The 21,536-nt window shown below is 36.1% G+C and overlaps 1 protein-coding gene across 1 annotated transcript; it reads right to left on the minus strand.

Annotated features, from left to right (window-relative positions):
* Positions 1-19,295: 19,295 nt before the first annotated feature.
* Positions 19,296-20,207, minus strand: LOC133879188 (putative disease resistance protein At3g14460). The gene has a single exon (XM_062317725.1). The coding sequence runs from the start codon at positions 20,205-20,207 to the stop codon at positions 19,296-19,298; it is 912 nt and encodes a 303-aa protein (XP_062173709.1).
* Positions 20,208-21,536: the final 1,329 nt, after the last annotated feature.

A 21,536-nucleotide genomic window follows, 5' to 3' on the forward strand; every position in this document is an offset into this window, starting at 1 on the left:
ACCTTGGCATTTCATTGATTCCATGCATGCACCAAAAATAAAATACTAACTATTCTTTTTTCAATTTTGTTAGTTTGTGATTGGCTGCATTCTGTTGGAGAAAATTACTTCTATGTAATGATGCTTATTATATAGGGAAGCTGTTTAATCCAGAGTCTACACTTCTGTTATGATCTTCAAGAAGAATCTGTGAGGATTTCAAGGTAGTTAAAATTTGGTTCCCTTGCAACCGTCCAGACGACGTGATATACCGTCTGGATGCTTAACTGTCAAAGCATCATTCTTCAGTACGACGTGTTATACCGTCTGGACGATCGACTATCCAAGCATCATTCTTCCAAACGACGAGAACTTTCCGTCCGGATCTTCCTCTGTGTTGAGAAGCTTCGAACTGTCCCAATTTTCATCCGTTCGGACGTTATAGCAACACGTCTGGATGCCTCTCAGTGTTCGACCAGCTTTGGAATTCTTTCCAAAACACAGATATGGGAAGATCGCTGCAACCGTCCGGACGATGTGGATTCCCGTTCAGACGCGCTCACCCATAAGGTAAGTGTTGCACTAAAAATCAAGTTGTCCGGACGACACATCCTATGGTCTGAAAGCGCCAAGCCTTCATATGGAAATTGTGTGCATCAGATCAAACTTCCGGATGGCACATCCTATGGTCTAGACGCGGCAAGCCTTGATATGGAAATTACGAGCAGCTAAAGTGCGACCGTCCGGACGACAGGGCAACACTGTCCGGATGAGGCTTAAATCAGGAAAGAATTTCTGCGATTCTTGGAAAGCCGATCGCACAGTTGGCCGTCCGGATGCTCCATGTCTACCGTCCGGACGACACCTAGGTATTTCAAGCCAGACAGTCATTTGAACCTATTGCCTATAAATAGAGGTTCCTAGGCTTGAGAATTGTAAGAATTCGGTATTGAATTCCTTAGTGCTTAGAGAGTTATATTTTAGAGTTATTGTGCTGAGTTAGTCTCTCTCAAGCCGTTGCTATTGTGTGATGTTGCTGAGCTGAATTGAAGTCTATCTTAAGGGTCGGCTATAAGGTAAATGATTCCATTGAAGACCCTTTCAAGTAGGTGACTTGGTTGGGAGGCGTTCGTGTTGGGTTACACGTCAGAATTCAAGGTACGACCACTGCATGAGGGTATGTGAGTGCTACTACTTTGTAACTAGTCTTGTCTTCTGAATAGTGGATATCCTGAGTTTGGCTGCCTCGGAGTGGTTTTTCTCTTAACTGGGTTTCAACTTCGTCAACAAAATATCTGTCTATTTAATTTTCGCATTATGATATTTTGTTGCATGCACTTGTTTAAATTAGAAGTAATCTTAATTTTCAATTTTTTATTTTTTTTTTGAAAATGATATGAAAACCTATCTTCAATTTGGATACTCACTTAGACACAGAAAAATAACTGTATTTTATTTCAAAGTTTTTTTTTTTTTTTTGGTCAACAAATGATCTCTTTGAATCTAGTAATTTGCAATACTTGAGTTTCTATAGGAAGGGAATCATCTTAAAACTGATCATGGTGTGTTGTTAGTATTTTATATTAGCTATATTCTGGATGACAAAAATACTTTATGTAATGGTTGCTATTTAAATAGGATTATCGGTCTTATTCAGAATCTTCAAGTTTTAAGGACAGTGTTTATTTCAAGCCATGTGCCTTGTCACAAGTTTCTAGAAGATATTCATGAAGATTCTATGCAAATTCCAAGTCAGCTAGTCGGTTCCTATGCAACCATCCGAACAGGCCTTTGAAGGCGTCCGGACGCCCCACAGTGTCTAGAAGCTTCAGCGTTGAAGATGTCCGGACGTTAGGGAAACACCGTCTGGACGCTAGGTCAAGCTTCTCCAATTTCTACTCGGAGTTGGATTTCAGTCGAGACTTATTTGGGAAGTTTCTGCAAGACATCCGGACGATATCCAACATTCCAGAATATTCTAGGTTTCCTTTACGAGAGCGAAAAGGAGTTACAGTGAAGATCGTCCTGACGCTCGGCCAAGCCGTCCTGACGTGGTCATGTTTTGGGGAGAATTGCGCTTTCTAGAAAGACGGTTGTAGAAGACCGTACGGGCGAGGCTATCTTTCGTCCGGACGCTCCACAGCTAGAGTCTGAATTTGTCTAGAATTAGGTTTCCTGAAGCCTATATAAAGAGGGCCCTAGGCTTGTTATTTGTAAGAATTCAGTATAGAATTTCATAGTGCTTAGAGAGGGTATTTAGGGAGAATTGAAGATCCGCTAGCTCTCTAGCCGTTTTCGGTGTGTGTACATTTGTTCGTATGAAGTCTATCTTAGGGGTCGGCTCTAAGGTAAAGGAATTCATCAAATACCCCTTCAACTAGGAGACTTGGTTGGGAAGCGAACATGATGGGCTTCATGTTATTGTTAAAGGTATGACTACTGCAATAGGTTTTGTGAATACGAGTGCTTTGTCTTTGGATAGTGAATTTCTTGGGTTTGGCTGTCCCGAAGTGGTTTTTCTCTTCACAAAGTTTCCACTTCGTCAACAAATATCTTGTCTCTTTTATTTTCCGCACTTTAGATATTTGTTGCACATGAACACACACTTGGTTGTTTAGAAGTCATATTTTATTTTCAATTGGTATCAGAGCTTGGTACACTTTGTTTAAGATTAATTCTTAAGTGTGATCTCTTCACTTCTACTTCTATTCTTTCATTTTGTTTATCATGTCTCAAAATCTTAATTATGTTCCGCCATTTGATGGGACGAACTATGGCTATTGGAAAGCCCGCATGCATTTTTTTTTAAAATCAATTGACGTTTGGAAAATTGTTGAAACTGGTTAGATTAAACCAGAGGAAACAATTATAATTAACCAAACAAGCGCGTGACTTTCCAATGATAAAGCCCTCCATGCACTATGTCAAGCACTCTTACCATCTGAATTCGCAAAAAGTTTAAATTGTGAAATTGCCAAAGATGCATGGCAAATTCTAAAAACAACATATGAAGGCACTAAACTAGTTAAATATGCCAAGCTTCAAATGTTGATTTCTAAATTTAAAGAAATAAAGATGCTCGAAAAAGAGACCTTCAGAGAGTTTTACACTAAGATTAGCGACCTAAGAAACTCGATGGTGAGTCTTGGGAAGTCAATCTCGGATGTAAAACTCATCCGAAAAATACTAAGATCTTTGCCTGAGTGTTTCAGGATTAAGGTGACCACTATAGAAGAAAGCAAAGATCTGGAGGAGATGAAGATTGAAGAGCTGGTAGGATCTCTTCAAACATATGAATATTCCTTACCTCAGGTCAGAAAGGCAAAGACCAATGCCTTCAAGCATCTAAAGAAGAAAACTAAAGTCTCATCTGACGAAGACTCGGATATTGATGAAGATGCAGTGGCAATATTAGCCAAGAACTTCGAGCGATTCATGAAGAATAATAAATTCAAGGAGAAGTTCTCTGACAGACTTAAAAAGGCTTCTCACACAGTTGAGCCAGAAGAAGCTGAGAAGAAGGATCCAAGGGGTCCCCAATGCTTTGAATGTTCAGGCTTCGGCCACATCAAGCCTGAGTGTGCAAATCTGAAGAAACTAAAGGGGAAAGCCTTTAATGCTACTCTCAGCAATGAGTCAGAGAAGGAAGAAGAAACTCTTGAGGAAGAAAAATTCCAGGCCTTCGTGGCCCCATATGAAGAAAAGGAGGATTCTCAGTCGTACTATTCTGAGAACAGTGAAGAAGAAGATATGCAGTCAGCTTATCAACTTCAATACATTGAGTTCTTGAAGCTAAGGGAGAAGTACAAACAACAGGTGTTAGAGCTAAACAGCCTAAGGACTGAGAAGACCACTATGCTGATAAAGATCAATGATCTAGAAGAGAAGCTGCTGGAGACATAGTTGCAACTAGAGAGAGTCTCTAATGAGAAGCTAACTCACATGCTCTCCATTCAAAAGTACCCAATCGACAAGACCAGACTTGGGTATGTTCCTCCTTTTGCTTCTGACACTCTTTCTACTTCCTAGACTATTTTTGTGAAGCCAGTTATTTCTGAGTCTCCACTCTCAAGTGTGGATAAGGGAAAAACTGTTATGGAAGGAGAAGTTCCAGTCATCCCTCAGCCTCTAGCCAAGCTTCCTATCTAAAGAAAGCCTCCCACATGCCATCACCGTGGTGAGCTTGGGAACATCAGACCTAAGTGCCCACATTGGCAAGCTCAGAGGAAGAAAAATTGGCAGGCTCACAGAACTCCCATGTGTTACCAATGTGGATCTAGCAGTCATGTCCGGCCTAGGGGTCCTTCGCCTCAAAAGAAGCAACCCAGGCATCATGGACCTTCTATCAGAAATCCTATTCCAAGGCATCAGCAGCAACAAAAGTCTACTCCAGCAAAAAAGACTTAGGTCTCCAAAAAGCCTTATGTGGAAAAACAAAGGACTGTAGAAAAGGAACTCATCTATGAAGGAACACCTTTTGTCAGTTCTCTCATGTGAGATCTGGTCAGATTTCTGGAGCTGCAGCTAAAGAAAGGAGTACATGACAAGGTAGAGGACACCCACTCCTCGAGGGGGAGCGGACCTACCTAGTAGGTGAGGTCACACATGCCTATGATTTTGGTTCCTAAAGCATGACAAGTACACTTTCATTGCATCGTTATATCATTTCATATTATGTATGCTTTGCATGTTGTTGTGGAACAATATTTTCTATATAGCATCTTGGTTGTCTTAAGATATTTCTGCATGTATTAATTAGGGATGATAGAAAAAGCACGTCGAGCGGCTACTTTTCTATTTTGGTATAGTCAAACTTCTCTCCTTGAGGTCAGGTTTGCTCTTACGTACATGCTTTGTCTAAACATATGTTCTTTTCCTTTTAAGCATGTCTTTGTTTTTTTTTTTCAACAAAAGGGGGGGGGGGGGGGGGAATGATGCAGATTTTTATTGTTCCCTTATATAATTTCTCAGATATCTTATGTATGTTTAACTGATGTCTCAATTCTTGATGCATTAATTATTTTTGCCTTTATATAACTGAGAGTTTATACTTGATACCTACAAAGTTTCCCTGTTACATTCATACTAGATAGTTGATTTTCTCATGCGATGAAAAATGTGTACTATTGTGAAGACCAAGAAAATAAATAGGGAATTTAGATATTTAATAAATTATGTTTATTAAATGGTTGAGATTAGTAATTATATTCTAGGTAATAATAATCATGTTATGAAAATAAAATACAATTGGGTTAAGATGTGGGTAATTATTATAGTAGGTCCTAATTAAATAAATAATTAAATACATTGATTAATGTTTAGTTTAAAAATATGCGGGGGTCAAATGTTAATTAATAAACGATATGATTTTAATAAAATGGGGTCCTTATTTAATTCATATAATTTGTGGGCTTTAAAAATAAAGTAATCTCCCTTTTGCCATGTGTCATTGCCCGATTGGCTGAGGAAGATTTCATCATCCCTTTTCACCCACTAGCAGCTCGCCACGTGTCCCGATCTTCTTCATCTTCTTTTCTTTTCTTCTTTTCTTTCTCTTATCTCTTCTCTCACGCACGTCACTACCTCTCTCCTTCTCCCTTTTCTTTTCCTTTTCTTCCTCTTTCTCTCCTTCTCCTCTCTGTTCTCCCGCACATCACAGCAGCCCCTCCCCATTTCTCTCTTCCCCTTCTTCACATATGTTGAGAGAGAGTAGACCGAGATTGAGAGACTGAGAGATCGAGAGAGAGCCGGGAGCCAAAACCCGAGACTTGCGACACTGTGACCCGTGAACCCGTGAGGCCGATAGAACCCGATCGGTGTGTTGAGTCATCGCCAGTGTCCTGAGGAGCGATGATGGCCGAACCACGGGTGGATTCCGGTCAACCCAGGCCCGACTTCCAGTGGATTTTCGGCGAAAACCCGTGAGACCTGTAACCCAGAACCCCTCAGACCCGTGACCTGCCGAATCTGAGAGGAAATCCGGTTCCCCAAGTGCGATTTCCGGCGGTCCAGTTGGTGTTTTCCGGCGATTCACCCCTGTGACCAATCTCTCTGTTTTTGATGGATTTTTGTGAAAATCCCCATAGGTAAATTCCAATGATTTTATGATTTGGGGGTTTTCATTTAATTGTAATTTGTTGTGTGTGTGGGTGGTCGGTTGTGTTGGCGGTGGGGTGATTTTAGTTGAGGCTTGTTTTGGCCGAATGGGTCTTTCTTTTGAGGTTGATGTAGCTACCGGTTAATGTTTGTTGGAGTGGGTGTTTGAAGCTCGAATTTATTTTCATGTTTTGGTTGCTAGAATTGATTGGAGATTTTGCAATGTTGATGATCGTTGGATGTTAATCGATTAGGGCTTGTATGGTTGAGTTTATGTGTTAACCGTGAGGGTATTGCACTAGGAACTGGAATTATTTCGGGTGTGTTGGGTGCTAGCCAATGGTGTCCGATTGGTGTTCCGGTGGGTGAAATTACTGTGGATGGCCGTGTGTGTGCGTAGGCTGATTATGGGTTGCTGCATTTTAGTGTTTCAACTATGGGTTTTGGGCTGTGATTTTGAAGAGGATGGTTGAACATATGTATGTAGATTTGTGGTGTGTTGTATTGTGAATTGGCTAGATAATGGTTGTATTAAATTGGAGAAATATTGTGTTCCTGAGACCAATGAGAAAGAAGTTATGTTAAGTTCAATAATTAAAATGAAAACATTAGATTTGAAAAGAAATTGTGCGATGGGCAAATGTGAGAAAAATGAGCATAAAGAACAAAGAGCAAAATAAATAAAGGGAGTAGATAGATAGATATATTATAATTTGATATTATAGTTTAATCTAAGTAACTCCATAGCCATTAAATCGTTTAGATCATTTTTATGTAAATAACAAATACGGCTAAAATAGAGAAGAGGTTGTAGTGTCTAATTGAATATAAATTGCAAAAATGAATGAATCATTGAATGGGTAAAATGATTTAATAAATGGACCGTAAGACTCTTGTCTAATTTAATTAAGATTAGAAGAACATAGAGTGGTAAATTTTCCAAATGGCCTTAAGTTAATAGGTATAAGTTAGTAAGCTTATAGGAACACATATATGTAATATAAATCCATTATTTGGCAACGTAGTAACTAATACACCTATACAAGCACACATGATATTTATGTGTCATTGGATTAAGTTAAGCGTCGTATATATATGTATATATATATACAAATGTAAATAGGTTAAATATGTATTGGTAACTTAGTAAATAAGTAACTAGTCATTATTGGGTTAACAATGACAATAGGAAGTGATAATAATAAATGACAAGCTATAAAAAGGATTAGGAGTAATAATGTGACACAACAAAAACAAATAAGCTAATGAAATAATAGATGTGTCTTCTAGTTAATAAATAAGATAAGACGCAAACCTATAACGAACGACTAATCTAATAATAGCTTAAGGTGTTTAGCTAGCTTTAGAAGCGAGTGACGTGACGTGACGTGACGTGTGAGCACGAGGGTAGTTAGGATGTCATAGAGTATGAGATTCAATAGTGTAGTCTAACGATACCAATGTTTGCAGGATCATGTTCGGATTGGAGTTTTTAATTGGTTATCCAATGTAGAGTCCAAGTGACTAGAGTCCAAGGAGTGTTCGAGTTGGAGTCCAATGCAGCCAAGGTGGGTATTCCACTCACTGAGAAAATATATATTTTTATATGTATTAGATTGATAAAAATATATATACTGTTTATTAAACCGAACCGACCATATGATGAAATGTATATGCTTTGAGATGATTTGATTAGTTTCGATTATGTTTAAACTATATCAATGATGTTTATGAAATAGTGCAAGAGTGAAAAGTATTGAATTGATTTAAAGTGTTATATTTTGCGGTTGTGATTTAAATTATGCAAATTGTTGAGAACATGTCATGTTGAAACTGTTTACGTTTTATGAAATTATGTTTTAAGTTTGAGAACATGTCATGTTGAAACTGTTTAGATTTTATGAAGAAATTATGTTTTGAATGATTTCAAAGTGTTGCATAAAATGTTGGATTTGTTTAGTTTTAAGAGAACGTGATTTAGCAATAGCATGATTTTTAGCATGACAAAGTAGTGAAACATATACTGGTCAAGCACAGAGCATAAAGCATGTAGTATAGAGCATACATCAACAGTAGTACAGCAGTAAAGCAACAGGATACACAGTAAAACAGCAGTTATCAGCAGTATGGGGGACCGACGCCCCAGTAGACCCAGTCATGCATATCATGTATAACATTGTTTTATGAGTGATATTTTTATGTTATGAGTAGCTTTTACTAGACGTGTTGGTATGCATAAGTGTCTTAAATGAAAAGCGCTTATGTATATTTCGGATGATCATGTGTTAAGATGTCATACATTGAACTTGAAAGTACATGGATACATGATTGCCCAGGTGCGAGTAATGGTATGTCTATGAGTAAGAAGGTTGATTGTTCTTGTTCTTCAGGAAAGATGTGTTAGCATGATTGAGTTTAACTCTAGTGCTCTCATGATCTACTGACGTTCAAGGCACGAAGCTGAAATACGATTAGAGATGGTGTTGCGAGTGTTTTGTTGACGGATGTTATCCTAGTATGGAAGAGTAAGATGCCATGTTCCTTGCTTAAGACTTATGTGTATACGTGATATCTGTGATGGAGTGATCGTGTGCACATATGTCCAAGCGACCGATGAAAAGTATTATTATAGAGGTGTTTATATGTAGAAACTTCCAAGCGGTAGATTGGAACTTCTACATATGTTCACAACTATATAGTATGTTTTAAATGTTTTTTGAATAGTTGGTGTTTGCTGCATTAGCTGTCGGTAAATTGTGGCTAATATAGTACTCGCACGACTAAAAATAAAATAAAGGTTGGTTCTTTGTGAAAACTCAGTTAGTCTTATACCACTGAGGTCTTAGTATGTTTCATGCTAAGGCGATGAACTCATTCTTTCACCTATGCAGATGTGGATACCACCACAACCGTGTAGATGACGTTTCTTTGGCTGCAGGTACTTCGGTATAGTTGATGGGTTGGTAGCAGTGTGCTTGGGATATTATGACTGAAGCTTGTCGCGACGGTTGTAATTGTCGGACCACGGGTTGTCCACTGTTTTATAGGTTTGGTATACCTTGTGACGTTTGTGTCACTTATTCTTTATAAAGCTATAGTTGTTTTGTAAATATTGTGTTAATAAGACTCATACAGATAGATGTTAAATGGCTCTTTGTTGTAATTTCCACTATTCAGATTTATGTTTTCCGCTGCATAGATAGATATATGTTATACTCTGATTATCAGGTGCATGTTATGGGGCATGTGCCATATGTTGGCTTTGCGACATATCGTCGTGTCACTGTGAAGGCTCGTTTTACGTTTTGTATATATATATATATATAAAAAACGGGTCGTCACAACTATCCAAGGCTTCCCTAAGGTACACTTTTTATCTTTGATTTTCTGCTTTTGAAAATTCTTTAAGAGAGATTTTTGTGTGCTAAGATGGTCAAATTGACCAACTCGCTAGTTGAACCTAAACCCCACAAATTCTGACTTTCTCTTTAGGTTGCTGTAGTTAATCCAAAACAGCATAAGTGCTGTAAAAAAATTTATAGCACCTAAGCCATATCCAAGAAATATATATATCATTTCTGCCTTTCTTTATATCCAATTATTGTTATAAAAGAAAAAGACAGCATGCACTACGTTTTTGCTGCATGTGATGTTTCCAATCAGGTCCTTTTATTATTGTGAGAGAGACTTGTGGGTTATTATTCCCCTCCGAAAATATAAATAAATAATTAAAGCAAATGATTTGCACATCCACTTAGAGCATTCTCAACAGCTTACTTAGACTACATTGTTAGGGTGCGTGTGTTTGCGTTGTCATGCTTCTTCTCATTAGAGACGACAATTCCTACTAGCAAGTACTGTTTATACAAAAATGAGTACCATAAGTGAAACACAATATGGTAAGAACATCTTTAATTACCCCTCTTACTTGTATATCTCCAAACCTTTAGCCAACCACTCCAATAACTTCTCATACATGTTCAGACCAGTAATTAAAACATTTAAAAAGTTTTGACCCAAAACTTTTCACTAATCGCAGCTGGAGAATGGTCTGAAATTCTAATTTCTAGAAAATTCAATTGCAACTTCTTTGTTGACCGGATCAAGTAAAGAGTATATAAAACAATATCTTTGATGATAAATAAACTAGTAATATCCCCAAATTCTACCAAGGGTGGACGAGGATCTAACTGGGGCATGAAATACCTACCCCGGCCGGCCCCATCCAATCCAACCGTCGACCCTACAGTTGACCTCAAAATAACTTATTTTGCTTTACAAGATATATTTAAAAACTGTTTTCTTTTCTTCTTAGCCTTTGCTTACACGTCAGGGACAATCTTTCATATTTGTTAAGGGCAAAATTTTCTGTACGTATTTTGTTTCTATTCTCAAGATAAAGACGTTACTAAGAATGAAACAAATTTTTAAACTAATAATAATAAATAAAAAAACTCTACGGAAATCAAAGAAGTATTTGCCACCATCATTGTGATCTTGACGCTTACAAATAAATAAATAAATAACGTAGGGTGTGATGCCACCGTCCTCAAGTATATCTTTTATAAGTGCTCACAACAAATATTTTATCGATTTTTTAAGAATTGTAGATGTTATAATTTTACCAATATAAAAGGAACCAAAAGAATTTTTCTATTTATTATTTCAATATAAAATATTTCTCTCTTTTCTCTCATCTCTCGCCTCTTTATCTTTCATTGGGTATTGTGTAAGAATTTTGTAAAAAATATAAAAGTTAGTAAGAACTAATATTTGTAAAGGAATAATATTTATTTGATATAAAAAAAATATAATTGAAGCTGTTGTTGAAAGAAAAAATAGTTTTATTCTTAAAATTTAAAAATAAAAAAAAGCTACTAAGAATACTTTAACACAATTATCCAAAGAAGATTTGTAGGGGGAAAGGGATTGATTGCCGGTTATATCTCTATTTTTTAACAGCAGATGTGCTGTGCTTATTTCTTCTTAATTAACCTTTGCTTTACACGTTATCGAGGGACAATCTTTCATATTTGTTTCTATTCTCAAGATAAAGACGTTATTAAGAAAAACACATTTTTAAACTAAAAGAAAAAAAGAAAAAAAATGAAAAAAATCCTTCACGGAGATCGAAGAAGTATTAATTTGCCTACCATCATTGTGATCTTGACGCTTACAAAGAAGGGTACTCTTTGTTTCGTTGCGATCTCTGTATTGCTGCTGAACTCTTAGTTGGAGGAGAGACTTTGTTTTGTTGTTGGGCTTTCTTGTTGGTTTTTTGTGGCGCTGATTTATTGCATTTCTTGTTAATTTATGTCCTGTTCTACTGTCTGTGTTTCTGTTCTAAATTTTTTTGCAAAATATCTCTTCATAGCGATTAGTTTCAACCAAATAAAAGCAATAAAAATATTTGGTGCGGGTGAAAAGTAGCTAGATAAAATTAAAAATAAAAAAAATAAAAAAAAGAAGAAGAAAAAGAAGAAAAATAAGTAATTAGCCCATACGGTTAGAAAAGTTGATAAAATTCGTTAATATGCCATATCAACAAGAATCAAGCCGTCCAAAGAGGGTGGCTAAACCACCCTATGATCACTCAGGATGGTTCGACAAGCTTTTCAATTTTATTGATTTATTTATTTGCCAATTGAAATGGCCAAACCACCTTCAATGCACTTGAGATATGCCTAGATGGGTGGTTTGATGATCACCATCATTTAGCACATTAACAGATTTTGTCAACTTTTCTAATAGTACGTACTAATTTGTGTGTGTGTATTTTTTTTTTTTTTGCTTACTCTAGTGAGTGATTAATCACTTTTAAGACTCATGGAGCCTTATGTCAAAACTCCAAATCACTGCACAAAAATTGCATTTCTCCCTTTTTATTTTTTATATAAAGCATTATCTAAAACATTAGTTGGGTAAGTTTGTCAATGTATTTTTCTTTTAATTTGACAAAAAAGAAAAAAGAAGAAGACAAAAAAAAAAGTCAATTAAGGTGGTCACGCAATCAGCCTTGTTCCATTTAAAGATGAAAGTCTTGCAGAAAGAAAGAGCTCTCCCACTGCCATGGTTAGGAAACGATTATGAGGATAACCAAAGATAGAAAGAGCACTTTTGAAGTCCGATAGAATAGTGATTATTCTGCAGGTTATTTAATAAGCAATTTGCAAGGAAGAAAATAAATAAAAACAAAAAATTATCCCAAAACACAGAGACATTCTCTGAACTTCAATAAAAATATCAATAATCAGTCGTGCTCGAAAACGCCCACAAGACGGGCTAATACAGCTGAAAATTCGACCTTTAGTAGGATTTTACCAAAAATAGCAAAATCATAATAACCCTAATAAAATGAAATACATAATAAAATAAGAAGGCTACCAAAAATTTGGCCCAAATCAAGCTCATAATCACTTCCTTAACAATAAATGAAAAATTATCATAAATGAAAAAAAAAAAATCTAAAATTAAGTTTTTTAAGGGAAAACAATAGATTTTGGGCTCGAAACGAGGCGCACCGAGTGTAGTTGGGTGGCCACGACATGCATGCCAAAGAGAGCTTTTTCTAATTGAGGTCACATGTGTGAATCAGACGCTCATAGCCAAAATACTGCCGCGCACTCAGAAATTGCCCTAATTAAGCCAGATCACAATTTTTTGCTAATCTTGCGCTGATCTACCCGCTCCAGGTAATTCAGTGCCATCAACGTGCAATTTGACAGCTCAGTATCATCTGACTCGGATCCCTCTGCATCAACTCTGCATCAACAGAAGTATTAACTAGATTTTTTCATTAACGATAAATATCATGCGTGGCACTTTTTGAAACCGAAATGGTTGTTTGATCTAAGGCCTAACTACATGTACCTGTGAGGTATTTAACCCTAAATATTTTATGAATGTTTTATGTTAATTTAGGTTTGTTGGTCAATATTATCATAAAAATATTGTACGAATAATTATTTAAAACTGTGCAGTTAGCTGTTAACACTTAACATCAAGTGTTACGGAATTGTTGATAATTAATGGACTTGTTTATGCATCGTTTCTTTTTCTATTTTGAAGGCTGAATAAAATATATTTTAGTGGAGTTGTTGACGCATCATTTCTTTATCTACTTTGAACGGTAAAAAATAAATAAATTAATTAATTAAAACGCTGTGAAATATTTATATACGTCTCTCCAATATTCTATCAAATACTTTAGCAACTATTCTTCAGTTATTCAATGTTTAGGATCAATACTCGCTAACGGATAGTTTATCTTGCAAGTACATGATAAGGATATGATAACAGAACGTTTATGATAAATGATAATTTGGTTACTCTAGATTAAAGGATTAAGGGATATGTTTACATTAAGAAGGCCCAAGGAGAAGTTAACAATTGTAAAGCCAAGATAGCAGTACTCCTGGGTAGTTCTGCCCCGGGAGTAGACACCGAATCACCACATTCCGGACCAAAAACCTAGATGGTTAACTAAGGCTCTGGACAGGCATGTCCTAAGAACTCAAAAAGAATATCACCTGCCTCGTGTAGAGTGCCAAAAATATCATGCCTCATGCAAAGTGCCAGAAATATATATCGTCTTCCCCTGTAGTATGGGCGTCGATATTCCCCCGCAGGTGCAGTATGATGACAAAACATGAGATGCTTTCCTTTGCAGGAAAGGAAGGCTGGAAACGATGAGCCATCCCCGAGCGTGAATCCCAAGGGATGACTCATTGCTAAGTAAATTCAGGGCTATAAATATATCTCATATCCATGTATGAGAGAGACTCTTTTTAACACAAAAAGATTACACTCAGTTCGCCCTAATTGATTTAAGCATTGGAGGGATGAACTCCGGCCAACCCCCGGTGTATCTTCTTCACCTTGTTTGTTTTGCATAAACCGGACGACAAGTCTATCGCAGAGGAGTGAACTATCACGACCATACAGAAAACTGTACCAACATTATTATCTTAAACCGAATCACTTATTTTCTGCATCTATACTTTTATGTCTTCCATTGCTATAGTTTTTTTTATGAAATTCTTGGTTGGTGAGGTTGGTATATAATAGGAAGAAGATGGCAATTGTACATTGTGATGGAGCTGGAAATTATCAGGTACCAAATGAGTAAGTTGAACCAAAGAAGCACTCTAAACAAAATAAAATTGGCAACCAATATTGCAAAATAAAGTTGCACACCTCTAATTATAGAGGACTACACAAATTGTCTATTTTATGATCACAGAATTCTCTCTTAACAAGTTATATTAATATCTGAAAAGAAATCTCTGCAAAAATATACATACATTAGTTGATGTTTCTTTTGTGCGTGTCTCAGTGATAACCAACAAAGTTGCAAAAACGTCATGACCAGTTTCAGGAAATACACTAAACAAGAAGTAATTAGCAAGAGAAAAATAAACATCACTTTCACATGGATATTTCATTTTAGTACTTAGAACGTTGTAACAATTTGCACTAGCCTTTTGAACCATCTGCAAGCATTAAAGAGAGATAAATATTCATTAGACAAGAATTTAGTAATTCCTATACCCAATTGGATGCACAACATCCTTAGCAATTATAAAAATTGAATTAGCAGTGTGACTATGATGTCCCGAATATTATTTGTCATTTTAAGAATAAATTTAATGAGATAAATGAATAAAATTAATTTAACGACTGAAAAATACAATAAGACGCGCAAATAATATTTTATAGTCCAAATAAATAAATTATATAAAGGAAAAAGAATAATAAAATAATATATATACACACACATGGGGCGCAGACCTGTGCCCCACGTCCAAAAAATTTAGTGAAGGGCTAATGTCCTTCACTCATATGGCCAGGTGGCCATTTTAATCATGAGGCCGTGTGGCCTTTTCAATAAAAGAGGCGATGCCTTTTCATTTTTATTTTAAGAACAAAGGCTTGTCTTGCATTTTATTTCTTTTGAATTTTCATTGAAAAATTATGATCTACGAAGATCCAACGGTCCAATCTTAGATTCGACTTCAGTAACGTAATCTTTGAAGCCCGATCTACGTTTTGACTGAACGTTGGGTTTTGAGGTAAATCGTCAAATTCGCATTTTTAGAGATTTTTTATAAATCTTGTAGAAATGAGTTAAACTTAGCGTTTTCTATAGATTTTATGTGATTTGGAGTTGCTAGGAGCTTCCCGAGCATTTGGTCTTTGCTTAGCAAATTTTTGGTAAGTTTTCCATAGACATTAGTTTTGGGTATTTTGTTAAAATGTTATTTTATTGTAACTAACCCTAAGTAATGCTTATGGGTTAGCAATATTGAGTTTATTAATGCAATGTATTGTATTTTTAGTGGCACTTTACGGTTGAGCTTAGAGTCGTTTGGATATTTGGGAGTACAAGCGATTTGAGGTGAGTATTCTACTATCTGAGAAAATATATATTTTTATATGTTATAAATTGATTAAAATATATATATATTGTCTATGAAACCGAACTGATCATATGATGAATTATATGTTTTGAGATAATTTGATTAGTTTCAATTATGTTCAAATTATATCAAATGATGTTTAAGAATTGATGCATGAGTGAAGGGTGTTGAATTGTTTTAAAGTATTTTAAAGTGTTTAGAGTGTTTGCTGCGGTTTAGATTTAAATTATGCAAATTATTTGAGAACATGCCATGTTGAAACTGTTTATGTTTTATGAATAAACTATAATTTGAATGTTTTCAAAATATTTGATGAAATGTCGGATTTGTTAGTTTTAAAGGAACATGATTTAGTAACAATATGATTTTATAGCATGATGCAGTAGTGAAATATATACTGGTCAAACACAGAGCATAGGGCATGTAGTATAGAACATATATACAACAGCAGTAAAGCAACAGCAAGCACAGTTAAACAGCAGTTATCAACATCGTGGGGGACCCAAGCCCCAATAGACCCAGTTTTATGCATATCATATATAACTTATGAGTAATGTTTTTATGTTATGAGTAGCTTTTACTAGACATGTTGGTATGCATAAGTGTCTTAAATGAAAAGCGTTTATGTATACTCCTATCGGATAGTCGTAAGTGTTAAGATGTCATACATTGAACTTGAATGTACATGAATTCATGACTGCCCAGGTGTGAGTAATGGCACGTCTATGAGTAAGAAGGTTGACTGTTATTGTTATTTAGGAAAGACGTGTTAGCATAATTGAGTTCAACTCTAGTGCTCACATGATCTACTATTGTTTAAGACACGAAACTGAAATACGATTAGAGATGGTGTTGCGAGTATTTTGTTTAGGGATGATATCCTAGTATGGAAGAGTAAAATGCCATGTTTTATTGCTTAATACTTACGTGTAGACGTGATATCTGTGATGGAGTGATCGTGTGCACATATGTCTGAGCCACCGTTGAAAAGTATTATTATAGAGGGGTTTATATGTAGACTCTTCCAAGCGGTAGACTGGAACTTCTATATGTTTTCATAGCTATATAGTATGTTTCAAATGTTTTCTGAATAGTCGGTATTTGCTGTATTAGCTATTGGTAAATTGTGGCTGATATAGTGCTCGCGTGACTAAAAATAAAATAAAGGTTGGTTTTTTGTGAAAACTCAGTTAGTTTTATATCACTGAGGTCTTAGTATGTTTTATACTGAGACGGTGGATTAATCCTTTCACCTATGCGGATGTGGATACCACCACAATCGTGTAGATGATATTCCTATGATTACAAGTACTCCTGAGGCGGATGATGATCCGATAACGTACTATTTGAGTTACTACGATTGAAGCTCGTAGCGACAATCATAGTGGGTTGGACTATGGTGTATTTATTTTGAGTACTTTTGTATATGGCTTGTGACGTATGTGTCACGTATTATTTTGTATAAGCCATTATTTTGTAATAGTTATATGTATTCAAACCTTAAACAGATAGACTTGTGTTATGGCTTACATTTGTATAGATAGCAGATTTATTTATAGTTATGCTTTTCCGCTGCGTTTGATGGAATCATATGTATTCCACTGTAAATGTAACTCTGTATATCAGATACATGTTATGGGGCATGTGCTTATGTTGGCTGAGCGACATGTAGTCGTGCCATTGTGATGACTTGATTTACATTTTGTATAAAAAAAAAGGGGTCGTCACAGCGACATACCGCTTTATATTAATAATCTCGATCAGTTCGTTCATGGGGATACTGCATTCGTTCCCCACCTTCAAACGCTTTGTATTTTTCATACAGAAAGCTTTGATCAATGGCAGAACAAAATCCATTTTGCCTCATATCTAACGGATTCCTTGGTTCAAGCAAAAGAAGCAATGTCACTCGATCATTATCAAAATGACTGCAATCTTTTTGTCTGCTTGGATCCCACCAGAATGCCTTCTACTTCCAAGAGGCCATGAACTAGATCAGAATTTGAAAAAAGTATCGTTAATTTCTTCTTCTCCATATCTGTTTTGTTTGAAAAATGTAACTAGAAGAAAATGGTTGTTCTGTTGCAATAATATTAATTAATTACCATTTTTTTACTAATGAAAAAACCACAAAGATAAAAGAGGAAACACATTACCACCAATATCCTCTCCAAGATGCACATTTACATCATTGAAAACTTCAGATTTGACCTACAAGAGGGTGATGCCAAATTATTGTAGAAAATGAATGGATCCTCTGTTTTGGCATTTAGGGCTAGGAGTGTTGAACTCAGATTTCTTTTTTGTCAAGCCAAAAAAATGCATTTCCATCATAATCAGATACTGCAAATGAATGAACATTATCAAACCACTTACTGGATGCAAAACTTTCTTAGAAACTATAAAAATTGAATGGGCAGTAAGACATACCTCTTTATGTTCATAATCCAGATCTATTTGTTCATGGGGATATAACGATAATCCCTTCCACTTCTTCTCCTAGAAAATTATATGGAAGAACAATAAAAATCCAATATTGAATATGATATATGGTCATAGTGTAGTTGCGGAAACAACATGGATACCTACATTATCAAAGCATCAAAGTCCAGGTTACGTACCTATTTTTAGAGGAGGCCTCCTCTCTCTACGTGGTCGCTTGGGCATTTTAGCAAACACCTATGATTCTGCCGTGCAAACATAACAAGAATAGCAATGTTCAGGAAAGCCAACACCAACATGAATAACAATGTTCAGGAAAGCCAACACCAACATTTAGACCCCCCCCCCCCCCCAAAAAAAAAAAAAAAAAGAAGTAGATAATCAAGTGTTGTTGAGAAGAAGAGAGGTAGGTAGGGCAGAGCTACCCCCAAGCCCCTGTTAAAGTATTGATTAAGTGATTAAATTTTTCTATTTCTATAAGTTTAAGTTTTTGGGATAAGTGGTAATTTAACACGGTATCAAAGTCAAAGGTCTTGAGTTCGAAACTTGACTCCGTCATTCATTCAATTTTCAATTACATACCACGTGTTAGGTCTCACCTATTAAAAGGTAGTTTGAGCCCACACGTTGATTAAGTGATTAAATTTATTTCTTTATAAAAACTTAAGCTTTTTGGGATAAATGGTAATTTAACAGGCCCAAGGTTTTCCCTAAAAAAATAAAAATAAATAAATTCCCTTGAAAAATAAAAATTTAAAATTTTACCCATAAATTTTTTAATTTTTTTAGTTAATTGTCCCCTAATTTTATTTATTTTTATTTTTTTTCAATTTTGCCCCCCTAATCTCAAATGCTGGCTCCACCCCTGGAGGTAGGAAATTCGTGATTCTCCCATTAGGGATGATAGATGAACCTCCCATCAATATGCAAAAACAAATGATGTGACAATAAACTGACCTTTGGATTTGTTTCTTGAAACTTGCATCAAACAAAAATCTGATTCACTGATTCTCTACTTATGGAACAATCCGAACGCAAGGGATGTGGGCTATCTTCAACGACTCTGGTTCTTGATCTTTCAACAGAGGACAGTTCCAGATATAAAGCTCCAGGAGTGAGGGAGAGAAGCCATCCTCTGGAAAGGACGTCAGATTTTCACAATTACAAATACACAAATATTCAAGAGAGGCAAGGTCTTGAAAGCCTTTGGAAGATATATAAGCATTTCAAATTTGGGAAGTCTACGATGGAGAGGTGGCTTAAAGAGGCAGGTAGCATCATCTCTGAGAAGGACACCAGATACGAAGAGCCACCGTAAATTTCAAGTTCTTTAAGAGAGGTAAGCTTGTACAATTCCCACTAAAAAAAGGTCTCATTAAACAACACCATATCATCGATAGAAAGTGATGTTAGGTTGGTTGGAAAACCAACTTCCGAAAAGGATACATTAATGTTTGGACATTTTCTAATCGACAAATTTTGAAAAGAGGTGAGGTTTAGTATGCAGTTGGGCAGGACCTGCATTTTCTCACATTCGCTAATCCCAAGAGATCTCAGGTTGGCAGGGAGCAACCCTTTGTTAGGGAACGAACCAAGAGTTTGACAATTGAAAATAAAAATCTTATCTAGATGGCAGAGGCTCTGTATGCCCATTGGTAAGGATTTAAGGTTCTGACAAGAATGGATACGAATGACTTCAAGAGACAAGTTGTGATGGAAGCTCTTCGCTATTGACTCCAGCTTCTTACAATCTAGAATTTCGAGTTCTTTAAGTGTTGCAGGTAATTCTTCGGTTGACGTTAAGGATATGAGGGATGGACAATCATCAATATGCAAAAACTTAAGAAGAGATGTGTTACTACTGCAATTGTTGACATCATCACCATCCACCAAAACCAGCATATTACAGTGAGCTATCCATAGTCGCTTTAGAGTTGGAGGTAGTTGGCTTATTGCAAAGTACGCCAGTGAAGTACAGCCACTAATATAAATAGACTCAACATACATGTTGTTGCACATCATTGGCTTGGGTAAAGATTTCAGGACCGAGCAATCTGTTATCTCAATTGCTTTAAGTTTAGATGGCAAACCCAATTGTAGCTGTTGTTCCACTTCTTTTGTCACTAAAGAAACTAGTTTGGGACAATCAGAAATCCTCAGAAGATGAAGACATGGTAGATTTTTTAGCAATCCCACATCATTTGACCACAAAGGCACAAGCTCCTCACAATTTTGAATCGTCAAATCTTTCACCTTTGTCAAATCTTCCATAATTAACCCTTCTATTTGCCACGTGAATTCTGAAATTCTTGAAAGATATGAGAAGCATAGTGAGATGAATTAAACATTACCATTATGCACCGCCCCTTTCGATCCCCCAATTTCTAGGTTGCAGTGCTCTGGAAAGCTGGAAATTGAAATCACCAATTGTCTGCATTAATTTATCACAATATTTTCTAATAAGGAAGGTGGTTTGGTAACTTACCCGCCAGCTTGGGACACCTTGTAATAGAAAGCTTACATAGTTTTGGGATTTCTCCACTAGGAATCCAGTTCTCCCACTCTTGCATATTCTCAAAATGCAAAGTCTCCAAGGATCTAAAAGGTTGTAAGCAACCATCCCCATAAAAATCAGGTCCAATAATTTTCACACTGGCCACGCCTTCGATTAAAAGGTGTTTGAGTGACGGTAATTGGCCAACTGATTGTGACGACCCATTTTTTTTTTTTTGATACAAACATAAACGAGTCCTCATAGTGGCACGACGATGTGTCCCAAAGCCAACATATGGTATATATCCCATAATATATACACCTGGTAAATCAGAGTATAACATATAACTAACTATGCAGCAGAAACATAAACCTGAATAGCGAAAGGCATAGCTTATATATCTATTACAAATTATTTACAATACATAGCCATTTAACATCTATATGTTGAAGTCTTATCAACATAATATTTAAACAACAGGAATGGCTTATACAATAACAAGTGACCAAAGCGTCACAAGCCATAAACAAAACCTATAAAATAGTGGACAACTGTGGTCCAACCATTACGACCGTCGCAGCGAGCTTCGGTCATATTATCCCAAGTGCACATCTACAACACTCTCCCCTACGACCGGAGTACCTGTAGCTAAAGGAACATCTATACGGTTGTGAGGGTTTGCTACATCCGTATAGGTGGAATTATGAGCCCACTGTCTTAGCATAAATAAATACACTAAGACCTCAGAGGTATACTATTCACTGAGTTTTCGCAAAGAACCAACTTTACTTCTTCTAGTCATGCGTACACTATAACAGCCACCAATTTTATAAACTTTTGTTTGAAAACCCCCATAGCTGATATAGCAAGCACCGACTAATAGAAAACATTTAAACATACTAGGCAGCTAAGATTATACGTAGAAGATTTGTTATAGGAAACAATGGCATTTAAATCATGCAACCATCCGATAGAAATATACATAAGTTCTTTTCCATTGAGATTCTTATGCATACTAATACGTCTAGCAAAACTACTCACAATATAAAACATCACATTCATGAAAACTATGCTATACATGCTCATGTAAGTTTCTGTTGTATTCA

The sequence above is a fragment of the Alnus glutinosa genome, chromosome 10 (genome assembly GCF_958979055.1).
Source record: "Alnus glutinosa chromosome 10, dhAlnGlut1.1, whole genome shotgun sequence".
In the NCBI taxonomy this organism is placed as follows: domain Eukaryota; kingdom Viridiplantae; phylum Streptophyta; class Magnoliopsida; order Fagales; family Betulaceae; genus Alnus; species Alnus glutinosa.

What these genes read in the sequence shown, in the direction of transcription:
- LOC133879188 (XM_062317725.1), bottom strand. Translation starts at nt 20,207, where the DNA reads ATGGAAGATTTGACAAAGGTGAAAGATTTGACGATTCAAAATTGTGAG.